This window comes from Rhodnius prolixus, unplaced genomic scaffold, assembly GCF_049639745.1.
Source record: "Rhodnius prolixus isolate KJV_2025 unplaced genomic scaffold, Rpr scaffold_38, whole genome shotgun sequence".
Taxonomy (NCBI): Eukaryota; Metazoa; Arthropoda; class Insecta; order Hemiptera; family Reduviidae; genus Rhodnius; species Rhodnius prolixus.
In genome coordinates, this window is record NW_027411598.1 from 67,948 (window position 1) to 95,818 (window position 27,871).

The following is a 27,871-nucleotide window of genomic DNA, read 5'->3' on the forward strand; positions in this document are numbered from 1 at the left end:
CTGGACACTCTTATTCTTATCTTCATTGGCCTAACTTTAAACCTGTACAATGTCTGTCTGTGAGACGGTCAAAGTAACACTCAGCCAAAATGTAGTATTACCTAATTGCTTTATTTACTGCAGTATCCCATCTGTTGGATCTTTGCAAGGAGTTGCGGCCCACCTTGACCAGAATTTTCTTTGAGCGACAATTGTCCGTTGGCAGCATTGGTTCTTTGGACGTGGTGAGGATGGTGACCAGTGCAAGGCAGAAGTTCAGTTGCCCTTGGGCACCTCAACAGAGACGTAAGTGCTGACTGACCTTGTGTGCTGTGCGTCGGTCCGCCAAATTGATGGCGTCCTTCCGCCGGAGGAACATGTGCAAATGCTAATGAGGAGAGATTGTCTTTTAAGAATTGGACTTTAATGGCCATATTGTTATTATTTATTGTACCTTCTGAATCTGTCATGTATGTAAGTCTTGTACATTCATTATTAAGAGAAAATTACTTGCCACCCCAGTCTGGGGTTCTGATGATTCCAATAATAATTTATGCCAGGATACCTGTATGGTATTTGTAACTAGAGAATTCCCTGTGCACAGCCCTGTACATTTAATGCATTGTCAAAACTGTAACCTTTCCAATACCGTGCCTGGTATTAGCGCTAAAAGAGAGTCAGAACTCGGTCGTTATATTAATTGTTCCTTGAATAATTATCCCCAATACCGTGTCTAGTAATTAAGAAAGAATTAAATATAGAATTTATTCATTTTGTTAAGTGCATTGTAAGTTGTCATTTATTCTTTAATTGTAATATAGACTTTATTCCTTTTGTTAAGTGCATTGTAAACGTTGTCATTTATTCCTTAATTGTTGAATAAACATTAATTATATTTTTTCTAAGGGTATTTCAAGTGTTGGTGGTGTCCCCCACCCTGATCCTTCTTTGACTAAATTAAAATTGGACTGGTCAAACACTTTGTTTTATATTAATTGCCCCCCCCCTATTACACTCATTTTCACCATCCCTCCCACACTTCATCTATTTCACAAACATTCATCGATTGGAAATATTTTTTACTTAAATATTCCTTTCATTTCAATACAAAAAACATTATAACGCTTTCTTAACATCATTTTAATTTTTCAAATTTCTTTCTTTTTCTCCATTACTCTTATAAAATACCAACAATTTCAAATAAAATATAAACACAGAATGATCTAGTATGCAGGAGGAGTCAGTCCTCGTTACCTCGTTATTTTATCAACAGTTACAATTTCTATGCAATAATTTCCTACCCATTTCCCTTTCTCTATCTTCAATCCTCTTCAATTGAAGCAAGTTAACTCCAGTCAAGCTAGATAATCACAAAAGTGCATTGCTTTAATTTATATTTCAGTAGCCTATTTTTCTCTTACCTTCTTCATTTTATATTTATCACAGCAATTGCAAATTAGGGATAGTACTTAATGTGTCTTCAAGAAATATACTTTTCTTATTAAATGGCAAACCTAACTTTTAATCATATATTTTACTAAATTCCGTCACATTTCTTCTTATGTTTAATCCTTCCTGCCTCATTTTCATTTTAATTTACCTCAATTTTTTGCAACGGGGCGGAATCACTTTTTTTTAAAATAGGCATTCCAATCAACTCGTACCACTGCAACGAGTCCGCTCAAATAGCCCATCACTACTGGCCAACACCCAAACTCCTCTCAAATCATTTCATTAATATTAATACTCTTCCCAATTCTTTCAAATAATCCTTTAATTTATCTAATACAAACTCTAAATCAAAACTTATTTCTATCTCCTCTTCCCTTTAATTAATCTATTTACTTCCGATATGATACAGTTTTACAAGTCTAAACGCGCTACCTCTCTTCAATATACCGCAACAATCAGATCATCTTAATACCTTACGCACATCACATACTTCTTTTTCCAAATTCTCTTATTCACTTGCTCATACTCCAACAGTACTCTTGTTTAAAAGACCTCACTCTTAATGCAAGTAAAACTAAAATCATACATTTTTCAAACAGTACTCGTAAAAAGAAATTCCCTAATATTACCTTTTCACCAAAGCCTATTCAAATTCTTCATCTCTTTCATTACCTAGGTGTGCCTATTACTTCTAATGGTAAATATTTCCACGCCTCAAAATACTTCGCCAACACAGAGAAACTGGCATTCAATAAAGTAAAGTCTATTTTTTTCAATTCTGCGGCAACACTTCACCAAACTAGAAAGAAACTACATACTCAATTCTATCCTAAAACCAACAATGCCCTATTGTAAAGTGACCACATTTTCATTGAGAAAAAGCCGCACAAATAGAATGAAATGACAATTACAATTTAGTTATATATATTTTATCCTATACATTCATTTATTTTAACAAAAATCTATTTATTGTTAATTATTGGTAACCAGAGTTGGGCAAAAATTTAATCAATTAAAAAACAATTGAATTAAACCGAAATTTAATTTTAATCATGATTAAAATTAAAAAATTTAATCGGCCAAATTTAGTTGATTAAAATTAAATTCACTTTTAATTTAATCGCAATTTAATCATTTAAAATTTTTAATCATAACTAAAAATTAAAATTAAATAATCAGAATTTTAATTGATCGAATTAAATTCCAAATTTAGTTTTCATCACTTTGGACGATTAAATTTTTTAATTTAATCAAAATATGAGAGATTAAATTTTTAAAACCAAACATTGCCAATGGTTAAACCAGAATCGGACCAATGCATCTTTATTCCGCCTAGCTGGTGCCTCTTCTCTATCAATATTATCACCTTTCCCAAACTTGGCACCTTCATTCTACCAGACTGGTGTCTCATCTATACCATGTTGGTGACTCTCAAGACTTTCATAGGACCACCTTACACTCACATTTAACCATGTTTACCACTCACTACACTTAGATAGGACCACCTTACTCTCACATTTAACCATGTTTACCACTTTTAAATTTTTTGGGTCATGAAATTCTGTAAAATTGTGGCCGTTCTATATCTCTTACTGTGAACCACGTATTGATATGGAATTTTGTTCTCTTATACACTTTGTTTTTCTCAATTATAAACTATAGTTATTTTGCGCGCAGATCTAAAAAGGTAGAAGATATAAAGGGTCGAAAATTTTTTGGGTCATGAAATTCTATAAAATTATGGCCGTTCTATATTTCCCATTGTGAACCACGTATTAGTATGGAATTTTGTTCTCTTGTACACTTTGTTTTTCTCAATTATAAACTATAGTTATTTAGTGCACTGATCTAAAAAGGTAGAAGATATAAAGGATTGAAAATTTTTTGGGTCATGAAATTATGTAAAATTGTGGCAGTTCTATATCTCCCACTGTGAACAACGTAATGATATGGAATTTTGTTCTCTTATACACTTTGTTTTTCTCAATTATAAACTATAGTTATTTTGTGCACAGATCTAAAAAGGTAGAAGATATAAAGGGTAAAAAATTTTTGGGTCATGAAATTCTGTAAAATTATGGCCGTTCTATGTCTCCCACTGTGAACCACGTATTGGTATGGAATTTTGTTCTCTTGTACACTTTGTTTTTCTCAATTATAAACTATAGTTATTTTGTGCGCAGATCTATAATTTTAGAAGATATAAAGGGTTGAAAATTTTTTGGGTCATGAAATACTGTAAAATTGTGGCCGTTCTATATCTCCCACTGTGAACCACGTATTGATATGGAATTTTGTTCTCTTATACACTTTGTTTTTCTCAATTATAAACTATAGTTATTTTGTGCACAGATCTAAAAAGGTAGAAGATATAAAGGGTTGAAAATTTTTTTAGTCATGAAATTCTGTAAAATTGTGGCCCTTCTATATCTCCGACTGTTAACCACGTATTGATATACAATTTTGTTCACTTATACACTTTGTTTTTCACAATTATAAGCTATAGTTATTTTGTGCACAGATCTAAAAAGGAAGAAGATATGAAGGGTTGAAAATTTTTTGGGTCATGAAATTCTGTAAAATTATGGACGTTCTATATCTCCCACTGTAAACCACGTATTGGTATGGAATTTTGTTCTCTTATACACTTTGTTTTTCTCAATTATAATTATAGTTATTTTGTGCACAGATCTAAAAAGATAGAAGATATAAAGGGTCGAATATTTTTTGGGTCATGAAATTCTGTAAAATTATGGCCGTTCTATATTTCCTACTGTGAACCACGTATTAGTATGGAATTTTGTTCTCTTGTACACTTTGTTTTTCTCAATTATTATCTATAGTTATTTTGTGCACAGATCTATAATTTTAGAAGATATAAAGGGTTGAAAATTTTTTGGGTCATGAAATTCTGTAAAATTGTGGCCCTTCTATATCTCCGACTGTTAACCACGTATTGATATGGAATTTTGTTCACTTATACACTTTGTTTTTCACAATTATAAGATATAGTTATTTTGTGCACAGATCTAAAAAGATAGAAGATATAAAGGGTCGAATATTTTTTGGGTCATGAAATTCTGTAAAATTATGGCCGTTCTATATTTCCTACTGTGAACCACGTATTAGTATGGAATTTTGTTCTCTTGTACACTTTGTTTTTCTCAATTATTATCTATAGTTATTTTGTGCACAGATCTATAATTTTAGAAGATATAAAGGGTTGAAAATTTTTTGGGTCATGAAATTCTGTAAAATTGTGGCCCTTCTATATCTCCGACTGTTAACCACGTATTGATATGGAATTTTGTTCACTTATACACTTTGTTTTTCACAATTATAAGCTATAGTTATTTTGTGCACAGATCTAAAAAGGAAGAAGATATGAAGGGTTGAAAATTTTTTGGGTCATGAAATTCTGTAAAATTGTGGCCCTTCTATATCTCCGACTGTGAACCACGTATTGATATGGAATTTTGTTCACTTATACACTTTGTTATTAACAATTATAAGCTATAGTTATTTTGTGCACAGATCTAAAAAGAAAGAAGATATAAAGGGTTGAAAATTTTTTTAGTCATGAAATTCTGTAAAATTATGGCCGTTCTATATCTCTTACTGGGAACCACGTATTGATATGGAATTTTGTTCTCTTATACACTTTGTTTTTCTCAATTATAAACTATAGTTATTTAGTGCACTGATCTAAAAAGGTAGAAGATATAAATGGTCGAATATTTTTTGGGTCATGAAATTCTGTAAAATTATGGCCGTTCTATATTTCCTACTGTGAACCACGTATTAGTATGGAATTTTGTTCTCTTATACACTTTGTTTTTTCAATTATAAACAATTGTTATTTTTTTCACAGATCTAAAAAGGTAGAAGATATAAAGGGTTAAAAATTTTTTAGGTCATGAAATTCTGTAAAATTATGGCCTTTCTATATCTCTTACTGTGAACCACGTATTGATATGGAATTTTCTTCTCTTATACACTTTGTTTTTCTCAATTATAAACTATAGTTATTTTGTGCACAGATCTAAAAAAATAGAAGATATAAAGGGTCGAATATTTTTTGGGTCATGAAATTCTGTAAAATTATGGCCGTTCTTTATTTCCTACTGTAAACCACGTATTAGTATGGAATTTTGTTCTCTTGTACACTTTGTTTTTCTCAATTATAATCTATAGTTATTTTGTGCACAGATCTATAATTTTAGAAGATATAAAGGGTTGAAAATTTTTTGGGTCATGAAATTCTGTAAAATTGTGGCCCTTCTATATCTCCGACTGTGAACCACGTATTGATATGGAATTTTGTTCACTTATACACTTTGTTATTAAGAATTATAAGCTATAGTTATTTTGTGCGCAGATCTAAAAAGGAAGAAGATATAAAGGGTTGAAAATTTTTTTAGTCATGAAATTCTGTAAAATTATGGCCGTTCTATATTTCTCATTGTGAACCACGTATTAGTATGGAATTTTGTTCTCTTGTACACTTTGTTTTTCTCAATTATAAACTATAGTTATTTAGTGCACTGATCTAAAAAGGTAGAAGATATGAAGGGTTTAAAATTTTTTGGGTCATGAAATTCTGTAAAATTATGGCCGTTCTATATCTCTTACTGTGAACCACGTATTAGTATGGAATTTTGTTCTCTTGTACACTTTGTTTTTCTCAATTATTATCTATAGTTATTTTGTGCACAGATCTATAATTTTAGAAGATATAAAGGGTTGAAAATTTTTTGGGTCATGAAATTCTGTAAAATTGTGGCCCTTCTATATCTCCGACTGTTAACCACGTATTGATATGGAATTTTGTTCACTTATACACTTTGTTTTTCACAATTATAAGCTATAGTTATTTTGTGCACAGATCTAAAAAGGAAGAAGATATGAAGGGTTGAAAATTTTTTGGGTCATGAAATTCTGTAAAATTATGGACGTTCTATATCTCCCACTGTGAACCACGTATTGGTATGGAATTTTGTTCTCTTATACACTTTGTTTTTCTCAATTATAATTATAGTTATTTTGTGCGCAGATCTAAAAAGGTAGAAGATATAAAGGGTCGAAAATTTTTTGGGTCATGAAATTCTGTAAAATTATGGCCGTTCTATATTTCCCATTGTGAACCACGTATTAGTATGGAATTTTGTTCTCTTGTACACTTTGTTTTTCTCAATTATAAACTATAGTTTTTTAGTGCACTGATCTAAAAAGGTAGAAGAAATAAAGGGTTGAAAATTTTTTGGGTCATGAAATTCTGTAAAATTATGGCCGTTCTATATCTCTTACTGTGAACCACGTATTGATATGGAATTTTGTTCTCTTATACACTTTGTTTTTCTCAATGATAAACTATAGTTATTTTGTGCACTGATCTAAAATGGTAGAAGATATAAAGGGTTTAAAATTTTTTGGGTCATGAAATTCTGTAAAATTATGGCCGTTCTATATCTCTTACTGTGAACCACGTATTAGTATGGAATTTTGTTCTCTTGTACACTTTGTTTTTCTCAATTATTATCTATAGTTATTTTGTGCACAGATCTATAATTTTAGAAGATATAAAGGGTTGAAAATTTTTTGGGTCATGAAATTCTGTAAAATTGTGGCCCTTCTATATCTCTGACTGTTAACCACGTATTGATAAGGAATTTTGTTCACTTATACACTTTGTTTTTCACAATTATAAGCTATAGTTATTTTGTGCACAAATCTAAAAAGGAAGAAGATATGAAGGGTTGAAAATTTTTTGGGTCATGAAATTCTGTAAAATTATGGACGTTCTATGTCTCCCACTGTGAACCACGTATTGATATGGAATTTTGTTCTCTTATACACTTTGTTTTTCTCAATTATAATTATAGTTATTTTGTGCGCAGATCTAAAAAGGTAGAAGATATAAAGGGTCGAAAATTTTTTGGGTCATGAAATTCTGTAAAATTATGGCCGTTCTATATTTCCCATTGTGAACCACGTATTAGTATGGAATTTTGTTCTCTTGTACACTTTGTTTTTCTCAATTATAAACTATAGTTATTTAGTGCACTGATCTAAAAAGGTAGAAGATATAAAGGGTTGAAAATTTTTTGGGTCATGAAGTTCTGTAAAATTATGGCCGTTCTATATCTATTACTGTGAACCACGTATTGATATGGAATTTTGTTCTCTTATACACTTTGTTTTTCTCAATTATAAACTATAGTTATTTTGTGCGCAGATCTAAAAAGGTAGAAGATATAAAGGGTCGAAAATTTTTTGGGTCATGAAATTCTGTAAAATGATGGCCGTTTTATATTTCCCATTGTGAACCACGTATTAGTATGGAATTTTGTTCTTTTGTACAATTTGTTTTTCTCAATGATAAACTATAGTTATTTAGTGCACTGATCTAAAAAGGTAGAAGATATAAAGGTTTGAAAATTTTTTTGGTCATGAAATTCTGTAAAATTATGGCAGTTCTATATCTCTTACTGTGAACCAGGTATTGATATGGAATTTTGTTCTCTTATACACTTTGTTTTTCTCATTTATAAACTATAGTTATTTTGTGCACAGATCTAAAAAGGTAGAAGATATAAAGGGTCGAATATTTTTTGGGTCATGAAATTCTGTAAAATTATGGCCGTTCTATATTTCCTACTGTGAACCACGTATTAGTATGGAATTTTGTTCTCTTGTACACTTTGTTTTTCTCAATTATAAACTATTGTTATTTTGTGCACAGATCTAAAAAGGTAGAAGATATAAAGGGTCGAATATTTTTTGGGTCAAGAAATTCTGTAAAATTATGGCCGTTCTATATTTCCTACTGTAAACCACGTATTAGTATGGAATTTTTTTCTCTTGTACACTTTGTTTTTCTCAATTATAATCTATAGTTATTTAGTGCACTGATCTAAAAAGGTAGAAGATATAAATGGTCGAATATTTTTTGGGTCATGAAATTCTGTAAAATTATGGCCGTTCTATATTTCCTACTGTGAACCACGTATTAGTATGGAATTTTGTTCTCTTATACACTTTGTTTTTTCAATTATAAACAATTGTTATTTTTTTCACAGATCTAAAAAGGTAGAAGATATAAAGGGTTAAAAATTTTTTAGGTCATGAAATTCTGTAAAATTATGGCCTTTCTATATCTCTTACTGTGAACCACGTATTGATATGGAATTTTCTTCTCTTATACACTTTGTTTTTCTCAATTATAAACTATAGTTATTTTGTGCACAGATCTAAAAAAATAGAAGATATAAAGGGTCGAATATTTTTTGGGTCATGAAATTCTGTAAAATTATGGCCGTTCTTTATTTCCTACTGTAAACCACGTATTAGTATGGAATTTTGTTCTCTTGTACACTTTGTTTTTCTCAATTATAATCTATAGTTATTTTGTGCACAGATCTATAATTTTAGAAGATATAAAGGGTTGAAAATTTTTTGGGTCATGAAATTCTGTAAAATTGTGGCCCTTCTATATCTCCGACTGTGAACCACGTATTGATATGGAATTTTGTTCACTTATACACTTTGTTATTAAGAATTATAAGCTATAGTTATTTTGTGCGCAGATCTAAAAAGGAAGAAGATATAAAGGGTTGAAAATTTTTTTAGTCATGAAATTCTGTAAAATTATGGCCGTTCTATATTTCTCATTGTGAACCACGTATTAGTATGGAATTTTGTTCTCTTGTACACTTTGTTTTTCTCAATTATAAACTATAGTTATTTAGTGCACTGATCTAAAAAGGTAGAAGATATGAAGGGTTTAAAATTTTTTGGGTCATGAAATTCTGTAAAATTATGGCCGTTCTATATCTCTTACTGTGAACCACGTATTAGTATGGAATTTTGTTCTCTTGTACACTTTGTTTTTCTCAATTATTATCTATAGTTATTTTGTGCACAGATCTATAATTTTAGAAGATATAAAGGGTTGAAAATTTTTTGGGTCATGAAATTCTGTAAAATTGTGGCCCTTCTATATCTCCGACTGTTAACCACGTATTGATATGGAATTTTGTTCACTTATACACTTTGTTTTTCACAATTATAAGCTATAGTTATTTTGTGCACAGATCTAAAAAGGAAGAAGATATGAAGGGTTGAAAATTTTTTGGGTCATGAAATTCTGTAAAATTATGGACGTTCTATATCTCCCACTGTGAACCACGTATTGGTATGGAATTTTGTTCTCTTATACACTTTGTTTTTCTCAATTATAATTATAGTTATTTTGTGCGCAGATCTAAAAAGGTAGAAGATATAAATGGTCGAATATTTTTTGGGTCATGAAATTCTGTAAAATTATGGCCGTTCTATATTTCCTACTGTGAACCACGTATTAGTATGGAATTTTGTTCTCTTATACACTTTGTTTTTTCAATTATAAACAATTGTTATTTTTTTCACAGATCTAAAAAGGTAGAAGATATAAAGGGTTAAAAATTTTTTAGGTCATGAAATTCTGTAAAATTATGGCCTTTCTATATCTCTTACTGTGAACCACGTATTGATATGGAATTTTCTTCTCTTATACACTTTGTTTTTCTCAATTATAAACTATAGTTATTTTGTGCACAGATCTAAAAAAATAGAAGATATAAAGGGTCGAATATTTTTTGGGTCATGAAATTCTGTAAAATTATGGCCGTTCTTTATTTCCTACTGTAAACCACGTATTAGTATGGAATTTTGTTCTCTTGTACACTTTGTTTTTCTCAATTATAATCTATAGTTATTTTGTGCACAGATCTATAATTTTAGAAGATATAAAGGGTTGAAAATTTTTTGGGTCATGAAATTCTGTAAAATTGTGGCCCTTCTATATCTCCGACTGTGAACCACGTATTGATATGGAATTTTGTTCACTTATACACTTTGTTATTAAGAATTATAAGCTATAGTTATTTTGTGCGCAGATCTAAAAAGGAAGAAGATATAAAGGGTTGAAAATTTTTTTAGTCATGAAATTCTGTAAAATTATGGCCGTTCTATATTTCTCATTGTGAACCACGTATTAGTATGGAATTTTGTTCTCTTGTACACTTTGTTTTTCTCAATTATAAACTATAGTTATTTAGTGCACTGATCTAAAAAGGTAGAAGATATGAAGGGTTTAAAATTTTTTGGGTCATGAAATTCTGTAAAATTATGGCCGTTCTATATCTCTTACTGTGAACCACGTATTAGTATGGAATTTTGTTCTCTTGTACACTTTGTTTTTCTCAATTATTATCTATAGTTATTTTGTGCACAGATCTATAATTTTAGAAGATATAAAGGGTTGAAAATTTTTTGGGTCATGAAATTCTGTAAAATTGTGGCCCTTCTATATCTCCGACTGTTAACCACGTATTGATATGGAATTTTGTTCACTTATACACTTTGTTTTTCACAATTATAAGCTATAGTTATTTTGTGCACAGATCTAAAAAGGAAGAAGATATGAAGGGTTGAAAATTTTTTGGGTCATGAAATTCTGTAAAATTATGGACGTTCTATATCTCCCACTGTGAACCACGTATTGGTATGGAATTTTGTTCTCTTATACACTTTGTTTTTCTCAATTATAATTATAGTTATTTTGTGCGCAGATCTAAAAAGGTAGAAGATATAAAGGGTCGAAAATTTTTTGGGTCATGAAATTCTGTAAAATTATGGCCGTTCTATATTTCCCATTGTGAACCACGTATTAGTATGGAATTTTGTTCTCTTGTACACTTTGTTTTTCTCAATTATAAACTATAGTTTTTTAGTGCACTGATCTAAAAAGGTAGAAGAAATAAAGGGTTGAAAATTTTTTGGGTCATGAAATTCTGTAAAATTATGGCCGTTCTATATCTCTTACTGTGAACCACGTATTGATATGGAATTTTGTTCTCTTATACACTTTGTTTTTCTCAATGATAAACTATAGTTATTTTGTGCACTGATCTAAAATGGTAGAAGATATAAAGGGTTTAAAATTTTTTGGGTCATGAAATTCTGTAAAATTATGGCCGTTCTATATCTCTTACTGTGAACCACGTATTAGTATGGAATTTTGTTCTCTTGTACACTTTGTTTTTCTCAATTATTATCTATAGTTATTTTGTGCACAGATCTATAATTTTAGAAGATATAAAGGGTTGAAAATTTTTTGGGTCATGAAATTCTGTAAAATTGTGGCCCTTCTATATCTCTGACTGTTAACCACGTATTGATAAGGAATTTTGTTCACTTATACACTTTGTTTTTCACAATTATAAGCTATAGTTATTTTGTGCACAAATCTAAAAAGGAAGAAGATATGAAGGGTTGAAAATTTTTTGGGTCATGAAATTCTGTAAAATTATGGACGTTCTATGTCTCCCACTGTGAACCACGTATTGATATGGAATTTTGTTCTCTTATACACTTTGTTTTTCTCAATTATAATTATAGTTATTTTGTGCGCAGATCTAAAAAGGTAGAAGATATAAAGGGTCGAAAATTTTTTGGGTCATGAAATTCTGTAAAATTATGGCCGTTCTATATTTCCCATTGTGAACCACGTATTAGTATGGAATTTTGTTCTCTTGTACACTTTGTTTTTCTCAATTATAAACTATAGTTATTTAGTGCACTGATCTAAAAAGGTAGAAGATATAAAGGGTTGAAAATTTTTTGGGTCATGAAGTTCTGTAAAATTATGGCCGTTCTATATCTATTACTGTGAACCACGTATTGATATGGAATTTTGTTCTCTTATACACTTTGTTTTTCTCAATTATAAACTATAGTTATTTTGTGCGCAGATCTAAAAAGGTAGAAGATATAAAGGGTCGAAAATTTTTTGGGTCATGAAATTCTGTAAAATGATGGCCGTTTTATATTTCCCATTGTGAACCACGTATTAGTATGGAATTTTGTTCTTTTGTACAATTTGTTTTTCTCAATGATAAACTATAGTTATTTAGTGCACTGATCTAAAAAGGTAGAAGATATAAAGGTTTGAAAATTTTTTTGGTCATGAAATTCTGTAAAATTATGGCAGTTCTATATCTCTTACTGTGAACCAGGTATTGATATGGAATTTTGTTCTCTTATACACTTTGTTTTTCTCATTTATAAACTATAGTTATTTTGTGCACAGATCTAAAAAGGTAGAAGATATAAAGGGTCGAATATTTTTTGGGTCATGAAATTCTGTAAAATTATGGCCGTTCTATATTTCCTACTGTGAACCACGTATTAGTATGGAATTTTGTTCTCTTGTACACTTTGTTTTTCTCAATTATAAACTATTGTTATTTTGTGCACAGATCTAAAAAGGTAGAAGATATAAAGGGTCGAATATTTTTTGGGTCAAGAAATTCTGTAAAATTATGGCCGTTCTATATTTCCTACTGTAAACCACGTATTAGTATGGAATTTTTTTCTCTTGTACACTTTGTTTTTCTCAATTATAATCTATAGTTATTTTGTGCACAGATCTATAATTTTAGAAGATATAAAGGGTTGAAAATTTTTTGGGTCATGAAATTCTGTAAAATTATGGCCGTTCTATATCTCCCACTGTGAACCACGTATTGGTATGGAATTTTGTTCTCTTATACACTTTGTTTTTCTCAATTATAAACTATAGTTATTTTGTGCGCAGATCTAAAAAGGTAGAAGATATAAAGGGTCGAAAATTTTTTTAGTCATGAAATTCTGTAAAATTATGGCCGTTCTATATTTCCCATTGTGAACCACGTATTAGTATGGAATTTTGTTCTCTTATACACTTTGTTTTTCTCAATTATAAACTATAGTTATTTAGTGCACTGATCTAAAAAGGTAGAAGATATAAAGGGTTTAAAATTTTTTGGGTCATGAAATTCTGTAAAATTATGGCCGTTCTATATCTCTTACTGTGAACCACGTATTGGTATGGAATTTTGTTTTCTTATACACTTTGTTTTTCTCAATTATAAACTATAGTTGTTTTGTGCACAGATCTAAAAAGGTAGAAGATATAAAGGGTCGAATATTTTTTGGGTCATGAAATTCTGTAAAATTATGGCCGTTCTATATTTCCTACTGTGAACTACGTATATCATTTAAGTCGCGTCAACATCTAAGGTTATTGGCGCCCGGAGCTTTTTTCAGTGCACTGCCGGCCTCCGGACAGTGTTCTCTCGTTACAGACAACACAGTCCATCACCCGGACAGTGAGCTGTAAGAAGCTCTTAGAAAGAGAAAATCTAAGGGTCTGCAGCTGGATTCAAACCCGGAACCATCCAATACGCTAACCGCATAGCTAATCTCTTCCCTTTGTTTATTCATAATATTTTATTTTTTTGTTTTAATTATGATAAAATGTATATTATATCTTTGTAGTATTATGTACTATTTATTTTAGCTTTATTCCAAATTATTCTTCTGATTTATCTTTATTATGCTCTTTATTCTGAGAAGTCACATATATGTATGTACATGCACGTTAAAGTAGAAAAAGGCAAAGGCAGAGTCGGCTACTATTTAAATTTGAATCACGGATTTAAAATAATATTTCAGTCCGAAGTATTTGTGAGCACAAATAACGCGTAGGTAATATCAAGTAAATTATTCAACAATAATTATTCATTTCTCAATTGTAATTTAATGTAGTCCCTCTAATTTTACTTATAGTAAAATACTGGAATAATTATGTTAGCTGTCCTAAAAATATGCATATCTTATTTATCTTATATTCCAAATATATAATACTGTGGGAAGAATACCTAGATTGAGAATGTAATTGAAGAAAACTATATTATTTGCGATGAAGCCAGATAATTATTACCTATTATTATAAACGTTTGACTACTACATAAAGTAACAATTACTTTAATCGAAGAATGAACTTAAACCGACGATTTTTATTTAAAAATAAAAATAAATAAATAAAATCATTGATGAATGTTGGTGTATGCATTTTTTGTTAAAAAGTTTTTGAATTTTTTAGCCTCATAATTATTTTTGATTTTTTTAAATAAAGTTTTTCTTTTTAACCTGTGATTAATAGTTTGTTTGTTGAACTTATTTTGCTAATTGGAAATAGCTTCTTTTATTAACTTCATTACTGACAAGCTCAATAAACTTGGTCTTTTCTCAATTCTCTGTCATTGTACCTCATTCTCGTTTTATGAATTGCAGTTTGTTGATTAGATATTACAGTCAATCTAAGTTAAATGGTGTTCTACTTGAACAAAGATTTTGTAGATTAAAATGGCCAGCATAATGGTCTGTGAAACATCTAATAAATTCAAAAAAATATTAATGAAAATTAATGTAGTAAAATTACTTAAATAATATCAATGAAGTATTAATGAAATGTTGGGTACTCGCTGATTTGTGTACCTTTTGGCATTTAATAAACCCTTATACTTAACATTTTAAACTGTGAGTTTTTGTTAAAGAGATATCAATATTGGGTTACATTCTATGTAGAACTTATTTTGCTAATTGGAAATAGCTTCTTTTATTAACTTCATTACTGACAAGCTCATAAACTTGGTCTTTTCTCAATTCTCTGTCATTGTACCTCATTCTCGTTTTATGAATTGCAGATTTTTCATTCACATTGTAATTTTCCTCTAGGGTTTTTAATGATTTTTGTAAGTCACAAATCTGTTTTACCCCATAACTCTTATTAAGTTTGTAATACTAAAAATTGCTATTCCCCCAACACTGTTTGTTGTGTAGACAATGTTCTAAAAGTTACTTTTTTGTTCATACATGAAATTATAATATTCCCAATATTATTTCTATATAGAGGTTTTATAATTTTTATTGTATTTTCTTTGCGAACCTAAAAATTAATTTTCTTTTCGTTTTTGTTTTCAGAGTATAAGAAAAAAAATACGTCAAGTATTTATATTTTATCCTAATTATTAATCATTTATTATTATAATTATTTACAATAATGCCTTCTAAATACCGAAATAGAAAGCAAATAATTAAAAATTTAGTAACGGGTATTAGACAGACAATTGACAGCACTGCTGAGCTCGAAAACACTATTGTGACGCTCGCTACAACTAAGCAACAGCGGTACTACGTTAAAAATCGCGAGGGAATAGTTCGAAATCAGAGGCAATATAATTTAAGACATTAGTCCTGTACCAGGTACCCATTCATTACTTTTGTTACACTTATCACATCTTCTATTTAATAACAGTTCTTCACCGTTTTTACTCCTTCTTTGACAAACAAATGTGAAGATAACTTCATTAAATTTTACTCTCCCTACACACCAAACTTACTTATGCAGCTAAGTCTAAATTCACATTCAATCCTCAAATGCTATTCTTTTTAAGTATTATCTGTGAAACACTATATCAACTGCCATTTTCTACTACTTACTTTCTCTTACAATAATTACTTTTCTTTCACTTCTCTATCCTCTCCGCTTCTTTTACCATTACTTCTTTTATTTCTCTACTTTTAAGTATTTATTATCTATTATCCAAGGTTATGCTTCATACTTTCTCAATCTCTTATACTTTAAGTAACCAGCACGATTTTAGTCTCATTACTAGTACAACTCCCTTTTCTCATACCATTAACCCACCATGTACCTCTTTTAACCATGCATCATTTATACATGTTACCTTACACTCTCTTTCATGTTGTATGATTAATTACAACTATGTATTGATTATTACATATTATTGATTATGTAGTGATTATTACAACACTAGTTTGCGCTAATAAATTTTTCAATTTTTGTATGTCTATTATAAATACCAAATACATCATGAAAAAATTATAGCAGCTTTCTATGAGAATATGCTTTATCATCTTCTGCTCTCCCCAGCATCTATCAAAAGTTTCTTATTTTTACTAAACTATATCTAAATTCCTTTCAGGTATCATTACAATCTGCACTACAATCATTTTACACTACAGTCATTGCCGTGCATAATGTAAAGCACATTTCTCTTAATGTATCCTTACTTTTCTAGCCCTTCAGTTTCATTTTTTTGAGAGCTTATTACAAAATTTTTCTCTCATTCAAGTCAACTTTCTCACATTTTATTGCTTTCCACGCACCATAATCACTTTCCATTACGATTTCTTGCTCTAAACTGAAAAACAAGTGAATGTAACTACTTTCCTTCATTTTCTTCTTCTTTTTTATCTCTCATCAATTTATCTAATTTCACTTTCATCCTTGCAGAACTGCAGTTAAATGATTATATGACTATTGGTCGAAATATTAATGAAAGTTCCAATTTTATGGCAAATTGTTCTTTCGAAAAAAATGTTTTTCATTCTTATTCCCTGGTTAGTATTGCCCACAATGGTATTTTACTCGAGGTAATATTATTAATTATATTAGACTAAATTTTATTTCATGAAATATTTCATCTACTGTAATATTAATATTTAGCTCCGCCTCCGTCCACGACACCTAATTTGCTAGTTGGACGTAAATCCCGCCTGAATAAGTAGGCATTACTTTACTATACTTTACGTAATATTAAGCAAGAAATTTCAACTCTTTATGGATTCTCGTTAAATCTAAAACTAGTGTTTTATTGATCACATAATCTCCTATAATTAAAGATCCATTAACTTCCTAGGAAAAGAAATGACTCTTTCCTCAATTAAGAAATTTTGATATTTGTTCCACATTATAAAAATAGGCCATTGTAACCGTAAACTTAATTTGTACATCTTTGGTTCAGTTGAAGAAAAAGTTTTTTTGGGGGGGGAGTGTACAATTCTTTGGCATGGACGATATATAGGAGGGGCTTGTTATTTAGTAGAGGTCGTATTGTAATTGAACATATAATTTCTCATGTAAAATCAAACGAATCAAAATTTTTTCCTCAGTGGAGTGAAATTTTCTTTTCCTCCCGAAAATAATTGCTGCTTGGGCGCTTATGCATTTTTCACTTAACGGTAATGTGACTTTTTCTAATTGCGATATATTCATTAAAGAACGTTGTTTTCATTTCACACTACTAATGTTGCAATTCAAATATTATATTAACTTAATCTTCTCTATTTGCAATAGAACGAACATCTCTTAATCATAATTTTTATTATTCTTGTAGTTTTTAGTCTTTTGAGGTAGTGTTCTAATAAACTTAATTAATAAACTTAAACTTTTACTTCAATTATTTCACTATTATGATTATCCTTGCCATTGATCCAAACTATCCTAATAATAATAAAATAAAAAGTAAAGTAAAGTGATGCTACTTTTTCAGGCGAGCTTTACGTCCAACAACCAAATTAGGTGTCGTGCACGGAGGCGACTGTAATAATAATGTTTTACTTATCTGTGTCAGCCTGAATTTTATTTTACTACACTCAAATATGTGATTTACTATGTAAACATTTTACTTGTTTAAGTATGACTTAAAGGTCAAACGTTTGCTTCTTTTACATCAACTTTTTGAGGATAATAACCCTACCTTTTACGTTTTTAGAAGAAATGTGGATTCGCCAGTGTCACCTGATGTATGATTTAAAATTTTCCAAATAATGAGGGCGTAACCAGAAATTTGAATCAAGAAATGCTTTACCTAACTTGTTCTTTCTTATTTTCATTTCTTTTTCATACCAAAATTCAATTACTTAAATTTATATTCTCAGTACAATGTATTTTGCCACTACCTATTTCTAATATATTATCTATGGCGAGGAACGAAAAACATTGTTAATGTGCAATTGTTTTAATTATAAGATTTTTTTTGGGGGTACTGAGCTGAAAACTTTGATTATGCAAAGGTAATAATAAAAGACATGCTGATTTAGAATTTTTAAAATTTCAACACCTTTTCTGAGTATTGTATACAATGTTCAAAAATCAACACTTATCTCTTAATTTACTTCATTAAGAAAATTTTGAGCCATATTCTTATATCTGAATATTACAAAATAATTTACTTTCAAATTTCTTCAGTATAACTTCGGTGAATGATATTTTTACATGTCAAATTTACTTTCTAAAATGTAATGGTTAATGTGCAAACAAGACCACTATAACAATAAATAAATAAATAAATAAATAAATACTTTCTAAAATTATAATGTTAAACTAAGTTTTCATCATTTTTGTTTATCTCTTACAAATAGTTTTTAACATGTTTATAAAGAATTTATTTTACTTTATTATTAAAAAAGTCTATGATTCGTAAACAATAACTAATAAAAAATTAATAATATTGTACTTATTATGCCTTTTAATCACTTACTTAATACTGTTATGACAAAAGGAAGTAAAAACCATTAGAAAAAACAGATCTTTTGTCTTTATTTCACTGCAATGCTGCGCTTTCTGTATGTCACTGGCAACAATAAGGCTAATACTAGATTGTACATTTTGCATCCATCTATATTGAAAAACGAATAGTAAAAACCATTGGAAATAGAACGTCTCCAAATTTCACAGCAATGCTGTTGTTTCTATATTTGATAGTTAATATTAATGTCAATGCTAGATTGTGCAAGTTGGGTTGGTCATTTTTCAAAAAGAAGTAAAAACCATTGCTACAATTTAAAATTTCACAGGATTACTGCTACTTCTCCATTTAATACTTTATTAAGACCAATGCTCGATTGTACATGGATAGACGATCTATTATGGAAAACAGAAGTATAAACCATTTGGAAAAAAGAACTTTTCGCCCAGTTTCACTGCAATACTCATTCCGTATGTTTCCGCATTCGTTAGTTAATATTATTTACAATAATAGATTGTGTACATTAGGTCGATTTATTTTGAAAAACAAGAAGCGAAAACTATTGAAAATTGTCTCCTATTTTCACTGGAATGATGCTGTTTCAATATTTGACAATTAATAATCATTAGCTGATTTTATGTACCATTTGGCGTTTAATCAACTGTTATACTTAACTTTTTAAACTAAGTTTTTGTTAAGGAGATAGAAATATAAGTAAGAATAGTTTTAGAGAGGGCCTTACTGGCGTGGGGCAAACCCCCCTCCTTAAGAGGCGCAAAGTCGACCCTTCTAAAATGCAAATCTGTACAAAATTTCGATTCGAATGGCACTTCATCATTCATGAAAATTAGTTCATGCGCCCATAATTAGGAACGATTGTCATACTTTCCCTTAACAGGTGTAAGAACAGAACGTTGCTTTAATATTACGTAGGGGAGCCCTAACCAATTCATTCTGCCAATTTTTTTCAAAATCGGGTAAGATTTACAGAGTTATTGTTATAATAATTCCGGAGGGGGCTAACTCCTTTCCCATTCGATGTGCGGCGTCGAGGCCCTCACTCAAAAGGCATATCTTCAAATAATTCCGGATCGAATGACACCACGCGTTTAGGCGCTACGTTGTTTACAAAAAAGGGAACAATTTTTGAAAATGCCGATTTTGCTCATTTTCAGCAGCTTTTTTCTCGAAATCTATTAGATCTACATAGATTGCTGCAAAAAAATTACAGTGGTAAAAGAGGGTTTGCCCTGTAATTTAAAGAAAATTTAGAAATTTTATCTTTTATAGAAAGAGAGAACAAAATTGTCCAAGTTTTAACTTTACGCTTTTTCGAGCACTTTTTGACGATCAACCCTTATACAATTGTTCTATCGCACAGTTTTTATAAAAGTAGGTTAAACAAATTTTCAATGAGAACATTAATTATCTCAGGTAAAATTTAATTGTTATTATTTGTTTAAATGTTTTAATTTGTATTTAATATTTTTTCAAAAATATTTTTTTTTGCTGATTCTATACCTTACGTCAAAGTTGAGCCCTTCAGCAACATAATTCAAATGTTTAGATGTTTTATGACCTATGTAAATTCCTATTACTTGAATCGATCCCTGCCGGCAAGTCGAACATCCAGGTCATCTTTGTTTCGTTGACAATGTTTTCTGTGTAGTTGTACATTGTATACAAGTAGAAGCACATAGCGATGCTCCTGGTGAGACACGCGGTATTGATTGATTACAGCCAAGTAATTTATTTTCGTTAAAGTGAAATTCTTGAAGAACATTTAATCAAAATCATATTATTATTTCTTCGGTAGCATCCAAATGAAACATAATGGAAAGTTTCATTTGTTTTTAATTAACAGAACGCCTACTAAGTTTCAAAACATTGGGAATGAGAATCTGCTTTTGAGTGTATTACTTTTATTTGTAAACAGTTTTCGAGTTTTATACGCAATTTTGGAAACTCTCTTTAAAATTTAAATTTATATTTTTTATTATCACCAAAATACTTAATTTTTATTCGTTTTCCAGTAAGTTATATGTTCACTTTATATAGTTGTCGAGAGGTTCATGTTATGGGGAAATGTTCAATTGTAAAAATTTATTTGCAGAAACATTTCCGTGTTTGATAAACTATAATTTATTAACTCAAGTTATGTTTCTCGTGACTATTGTAATTGGAATTTTAATTTATACGTTAGGAATTAAGTGGTTTATTCTTTTAACCTTGCCTATTTTACTGATATGGTACAGGAGGAAAATTTTTATTATCATTAAAACACTTCCTCGAGATATAAGGTGAATAATATAAACTATTGTATACAAATTATGTAATATGTGGACATTGTTTCAGTTTTCTCTTAATTTTCAGGTTTGTATATCGAATGTCTCAACTAGTATCAAGAACCAGAAAATATGAAAGAGCTAATTTGACGGTGGTGTCAGCTTTCCGCAGACAACTTGCTAAAACCCCTGACAAACCAATATATTTATTTGGAGAATCTGTGTGGAATATGAATGATGTCAGTATCAGCTATATTGTTTCAGATTTTAGTTCAACTCATTATAATTGTATGCATCTTTCTTTTTAAATATATGTGTAGGTTGAATTGTATAGTAATAAAGTTGCAAATATGTTTCTTGAGGCTGGATTTAAGAAAAGTGATGTAGTCGGTTTAATGATGACAAACAGGCCTGAATTTATTTGCATCTGGCTGGGCTTAGCTAAACTGGGAATCATTACTGCTCTGATTAATACAAATCTTAGAGGGCAGTCTCTTAAACATTGTGTTGGCACTGCTAATTGTAAAGCGATTATTTTTTCAGAAGACGTGGGTTGTGGTGAGTATTGAATTTCTCTGTATATGTAATAAATATATTTAACAGAATTCATTCAGATTAAATTTTTCATTCATTTTTCAGCCGTAAAAGAAGTATGTACCGACCTTCCCTTGTATCAATCAGACGGCGTAGTTACTGAGATTGGTGTTACAAGTCTAATGCAATTATTAGCAGTAGCATCATCTGAAGCACCAAGTGTTAAAGATATTTTACTACACACTGATAAACTACTATATATATATACTTCTGGAACAACGGGCCTTCCCAAAGCAGCAATCCTGCCACATTCCAGGTATCATTATTGCTATTTAGATTGTGTGAGGTGAACAACGAAAGAGTAATTATCTACAAGTAAAGTATATTTTACATAGGATGAAAAAATAACTGCCGGTTTAAGTAATGATATATTTTTATTATGCCGAGCTTTCGACCTAGGGACTAGGTCATCTTCTAGGCTAATTGACATTGTAATATTTTACAGCATTAAAGGGTTGGTGTGTCTTCGGTCTCGTCTGCTCATGGACTCTCAATAAAAAATAATCTCATAAATCAGATACTTATAAAATTTCGCTTGTCTATCCCCAAAAGACTGACAGTAACTGATGAAATTCATTTAACCGAGTTCATCACTTTATACAGAATCTACGTATATATATATATATCTTCTTAACAAAAACTTACAGTTTAAAAAGTTAAGTATAAGGGCTGGTTAAAGGACAAAAAGTCATATACTCACAAATTCACAGTTTTACAAATCACTTTAAAGTTAATATTGCAAATTTTGTTCAATGTAAGACGTCTACAACAGTACAAACTTAAAGAATTTGAGAACAAGAAGTTCACAGTATCACAGTGCAAGATTAACTCAAATTAGTTAAATGAGAAAAGAATAAAGGAAATATCTATGGAAGTTCTAAGATTAGCGTACATTGAACTTGAATGAACACAGGATGTTATAAAGTTATGGGGCACTTGATTTGCCGGTGGAGTAATATTTAATGAAAAACTAAAGTATTTTTTAAAGAAAAGCTGTTTTTACACCGAAATTCTAATATTAGAACATGTCAATTGCTTAGGCAGTAAGAGAATGTAATGCAAATTAGAGCGCGTGATACATCTATGTCATGAACATCCTCGAATTGATCCAAGGATCGGACTATTTTATCCAGTTAGAATTTTGTTCTTATAATCTCATTGATGAAAATTCACGTTTAGCAATTTCTTTTTGATGGTTTGTTTAAATATTACATAATTATAATTTTCAGGTTCATTATGGCGACCATGGCTACAATGTCGCTACTTAAAGTAAAAAATGACGATATCATTTACAATCCTCTGCCTCTTTACCACACTGCCGGAGGTGCGTTAGGTGCAGGCCCTGCTCTGTTGGAAGGCATTACCACCGTCTTAAGGCATAAATTTTCTGCATCATCATACATTCCTGATTGTATTCGTTATAAATGCACCGTAAGTTTTTTTATAGTTGTTGTTTGAATTCATTCAATAATATTCAGTATTAATGAACATTAGTACTGGCATTCTGCAGATCGGCCAGTACATAGGAGAAATGTGCAGATATATGTTGGCAGTACCACCAAGACCGGATGATACAGCCCACTACCTTAGATTCATGATTGGAAATGGTCTAAGGCCTGCCATCTGGTCGGCTTTTGTTCGACGATTTCAAGTACCGCAAATAACTGAAGTATATGGAGCTACGGAAGGAAATGTAAACATAGGTAATTCATTTAGTAAATGGTAAATTGAGATTAAAATAATTTCCTGATTATGGATGGGTTCAATAAAAACTTGACGCTACAGTCCTCGAAAGGCCAAAACTTCAAGTCGGTTTTTTCTTTCTTCAATCAGCTGATAGCGCAATGTATAATGCCTTCGCTACAAACCATTGCTCCAATTTTTCTCTCGATGCTCTAAATGAACCTTAGTTCTACACCAAAGGTAGGAGTTCTTTCCACCAGGAAAGGCTCTTCTAAAGAAGAGCTCTCTTAAATATTACAAGCGCATTTATTTGACAAGATTTGCCAAGTATTTTATTTTTATCACGTTTGCTATTGGGATTCATACCCAACACCAGCTAACCTAAATTCATCCGCATTCTGATAAAAATACCGACTGGTAAACAAAAGAATTGATAACAGGGACATATCAGAAAGAAAAAGATCAGTTCTAGAGAGAAGAACTAAAGATATTTAAAAACACTCTCTCGCTCCAGTTCTCATTAGTTTAATTGAAAATGAATTTTTCCAGAAATTTTATATATTATTTTGAAAACTTTCTTAAAAAGAAGATGAGTGCAGTAAAATCTATGGGTACCACTACGTTTAGGACAATCAGTCACTTCTTTTCCTCAGAGGAGGGGAATACTTTCGATAGATCAAAAACACACCTGCCAAAGTCATCTCTCAAGTTTGGAATTAATATTTTATCATAGAGCGATCACATCTTAATAGCTCTTTAATTGCATGTACAATATTTTACATTATAATTTTCATAATAAATTCTTTTTTCCTTTCAGAATTTATCTTGAAGGTTTCTAGCTACTGGAAGAGATAAAAACCTTTAAGTTGCTCCATATTTCGAAGCAAATCTGTTATTCGTTTCAATCTTTCCCTTATAATCAATAAATGGAAAATAGAGAATTTTCAAACTCCGACTCTTCTTTTTTTGCACTAGAGAGGGAAGTAATTGACTCTCAATTTTCTTACAATTCGTTCAGTAACCACTGAAATTCTTGAATAGAATTTTTTTGCTTTACATATTGAAGGAGTATGTTGAAGGTTCTGTTCAGAGTAATGATGTCATTTGCTATTGAATCGCAGATCTTTTAGAAAATAGGAGTGGTTCATAGAAGATATGTAACATATAAGTGTAGTTCTTCCAAATTTCATTCACTGCCTAAGATTCCAGTAGTTAAGAGACTATTGTGAATTTGCTTTAAACTATTCTTAGTCCTCTCAAACTAAGATAAATAGAAGAAAAAGAAATTAGGTTCTTAGTGACTGCGTAAAATCAGTAAGACTAATATGTGTACAGCCAACTTGGACAATACTATCGGAGCAGTAGGATCTCTGCCAAGATGTTTACCTGAATTTCTATTTCCACTTGCCGTAATCAGAATTGATCCAGAAACAGAAGAGCCGGTGCGAGGAAAAGATGGACTGTGTATTCGATGTAAAACTGGTATGATAAATTAATTAAAGCAATATTTGTGTAAATAAATAATTTATTTTAATCGTCTCTCTATTCTGAGACGACTAAACAAAATTTGTTGAAGCTTCTCAACGGATAACCTTTCTTCATTTCTGGCACCTCTTTCTTCTTTTATTTCCTTCCATTATTTCATCTTATCTCTTATCTCAACCCTTCTGAAAAAGATCTTTGGGTTCAACTAGAGGCTACTGAAAGATGTAAAACCTACCAACCCCATGGCGCTACGGCCCTACAAGGACCTGGGCCTCCTCCACTATTTTATACTATTCGGCTTTGTCATAGGCGTACCTCCGCCATCTTCCATCCCTCTCAAAACTTCCTCCAAACCATCTAACCATCTCATACGAGGCCTCCCTCTGCTACGGCTTCCTTCTGGCTTTCCTTCCATTAGTTTCCTTGGAATCCTATTTTGTGGCATTCGTTCGACATGTCCAAGCCATCTTAACTGGTTCTTTTTTACAAAAGACTGAAAGATGTAATACTTTCATTTAATGGACAATAGTCAATTTGTCTTACCAAATTGCCTTCAGCTTTCATTATGATATGTTAAGTATCATTTATAATAAAATATTTAATTTTTACAAAATTCTAAAAAGTGTTACTGTTTTGTGGAAATCTAACATTAAAGACTAAAATTGGCCCATTTTTTTTTCTTTATTCCTATTATTATTATTATTTTTTACGGACACATTTGTAAACAAGTTTTTCAAACTATTTTCTTAAAATTTGCAACATTTAAGTAGTTCGATAAATGTCATGTGTTGTTTACTCAATAATTGCCCAAGATTTTTGTACAAAAATCCAGCTGTACCAATTCAAAATTAGTCTAATATTCACATGTTCCCTCCTCTAAAATCAAGCATGCTCCAACTCTCTCTTTTCTTGGTATATATGCCTCTGATAGCTCCAGTTGTAGCTGAAAAAATAAAATCTCACCAAAACATAAAACTACCAAACGAGAGTTGGTTCAGATCTACCAAGTTCTCATAGATCTGAAAATGATTTTCAGTCTTTCGATTTTTCATTAAAGTACTTTACAGTCATTTATATTAGATCTACCAATTTCCTTGGTAAATTGAAAATCTTTAAAATAAGTGTTTTTCATTTCTATTGATTCAATAGTTTTATAATTTGTGTTTTTATAATTTTATATGTGCTTAATGTCGTCAGGTTTTTATTACAGATGAATCAGGTATGTTTGTGGGTTTGATTAAGAATAATGATCCATCCAGACAATTTCATGGCTACGTGAATCAAGCGGAATCAAAGAAGAAAATTATATATGATGTTTTTACAAAAGGAGATTCAGCTTTTGTGTCAGGTATGTTTTAAGGTAGTAAGTGTGAACTTACAATTGTTTACTATCTGAAAGAGCAATGTCTTCGGAACTTTTTACTCATTTCTCTAGGAAAATTGGCAAAATGATTGTGGTTCAAATATCATCATGATTATTAATTATAGATTAAAGAATTAATCCCTGTGGACTGACCTAAAGGCTTTCTCAGTCTTACTTTTTAAATAAACTATTCGGTAAAGTGTATATGGGTTTCTTTCAGTTTTCAACTTTACCAAAGTTACGCAATATTATTATTGAAATCTATTGAAATATTAATTTCTTTGGAATCCATCGCAAATTTAAATCAATAATATTTAATATTGAACAGTCTCAAAGAAAAAAAGCTGATTCCAAATTTGGAATATAAGAAGGTATTGAACTGATTAACAAATATAATACCTTTTGATTGTTTACGTTCTCAGGTGACATTATGGTGATGGATGAATTGGGATATATATATTTTAAGGATCGCACAGGAGATACTTTCAGGTAATTGTTCTAGGTAACCACGAAGGAGATAAGTAATCTTCAACAATAAGTGTCTGGTTTTTTTCTTTGTTCTTAGATGGAAAGGGGAAAATATTGCCACAAGCGAAGTGGAAGCAGTTGTAAGCACAGTCGCTGGTTTGAAAGATTGTACAGTGTACGGAGTGAAGGTAAAACAATTTAGTTAAATTTGGTGGAGAGGAATTTAAGTTCATGTAATTGGATGGCACACTATAAATGAGAATAGACTCAATCACTCTCATACATTCTCTCTCTCGCTCTCTCCATCATCGCCAGTTAAGGCAATTTTTCTGGTCTCAAACAAGTGTTGCTTAAAATTAACCTTTTTGTTTTTTTATATAAATAATCTCCTTGATATCTCTGTTTTCACATCAGTACGGCTTGAGCGTTAAATGATCCAAGGAATGTTTTAACTTTAAAATGCGTGGTATGAAGTTTATACAGCCTAATGGTTCTTGATGTTCTAATTTTGTAATATTAAAATTCGACCTCGAAATGTATTTAAAATGTTGTGTTTATATTTTTAAATGTGTTTGGCTCATCTCATATACCGCAACCTACCTAATGATCGACATGAGTAATGTCTGATGTTTTAGAATTGAGAAACAGCAGGTTTTTCTCAATTTATTGTACCTCTCTTGAGGAGTACAGGACCCTCTAGCATTTTTATCAGAACCGAGCTAAGCATAACCTAAGTAACCATTTGCATGTTGAATATTCTCTTCCAGAAGAAGAAATTCCCGCCCAGTGACCCATTCTTTACTACCTTGTCTCTGTATGTCAAATTACGTGCGCCCACGACTGTACGTCGATTGGCTACCCTTGGCCGCTTTTCGTACACACTACAGTAGTTTGGTTAAAAATCGGATGCATGTTGACGATTGAGTGATCAATTATGACCATGCGAGCCCAGTGAATATGCTCATTCCTATCGTAGGGTCTGCCCAGATTCTTTGCCAACCCGTGGTGGAGGATCTAAGCCTCGCTTTTACATCTCGACATCTGTTTAAACAAGCTTAGTGCTGATCTGATATGTCAGATCTGTTACTGAAGTGCAGTAGGTTTTAGGAGTAGATTAATTAAAACTGTCCGGTAGGGCAGTTGTATAAGGGTTGATCGTCAAAAACTGCACGAAAAAGCGTAACGCTGAAAAACACCCAACTTTGGCATTTTTTTTCTCTTTTTCTATAAAAGATAAAATTCCCAAATTTTCTTTAAAATATAGTGCAAATCCTCCTTTATAACTGTAATTTTTTCGTAATAACATAGATTTATTAGTTTTCGAGAAAAGCAATGTGAAAATTGTGCAAAAACAACATTTT

At 30.7% G+C, this 27,871-nt stretch overlaps 1 protein-coding gene and 1 long non-coding RNA gene across 8 annotated transcripts in view; both read left to right on the plus strand.

The window, feature by feature from the left end:
• The first annotated feature begins 242 nt into the window (after positions 1–242).
• Positions 243–27,871, plus strand: part of LOC141452088 (long-chain fatty acid transport protein 4-like) — a 39,497-nt gene continuing 11,868 nt past the window's right edge. The window contains exons 1-11 of one of the 7 annotated variants that reach the window (XM_074123922.1): positions 20,326–20,664; positions 20,746–20,932; positions 21,006–21,156; positions 21,238–21,475; positions 21,557–21,767; positions 22,741–22,942; positions 23,022–23,214; positions 24,530–24,676; positions 25,890–26,027; positions 26,465–26,531; positions 26,608–26,698. In XM_074123922.1, the coding sequence (XP_073980023.1) occupies positions 20,790–20,932; positions 21,006–21,156; positions 21,238–21,475; positions 21,557–21,767; positions 22,741–22,942; positions 23,022–23,214; positions 24,530–24,676; positions 25,890–26,027; positions 26,465–26,531; positions 26,608–26,698 (1,581 nt within the window). In that variant the 5' untranslated portion in view covers positions 20,326–20,664; positions 20,746–20,789. Of the gene's footprint in view, positions 454–18,960; positions 19,103–19,913; positions 20,067–20,325; positions 20,933–21,005; positions 21,206–21,237; positions 21,476–21,556; positions 21,768–22,740; positions 22,943–23,021; positions 23,215–24,529; positions 24,677–25,889; positions 26,028–26,464; positions 26,532–26,607; positions 26,699–27,871 lie in introns of those variants that run through there. The other 6 variants (XM_074123923.1, XM_074123927.1, XM_074123924.1 and 3 more) reach the window with 6 other exon arrangements.
• LOC141452095 (uncharacterized) lies at positions 13,001–18,619 on the plus strand. Its single transcript, XR_012457226.1, has 3 exons — positions 13,001–15,561; positions 16,616–16,755; positions 17,877–18,619. It is a non-coding gene; the product is annotated as an uncharacterized lncRNA (long non-coding RNA).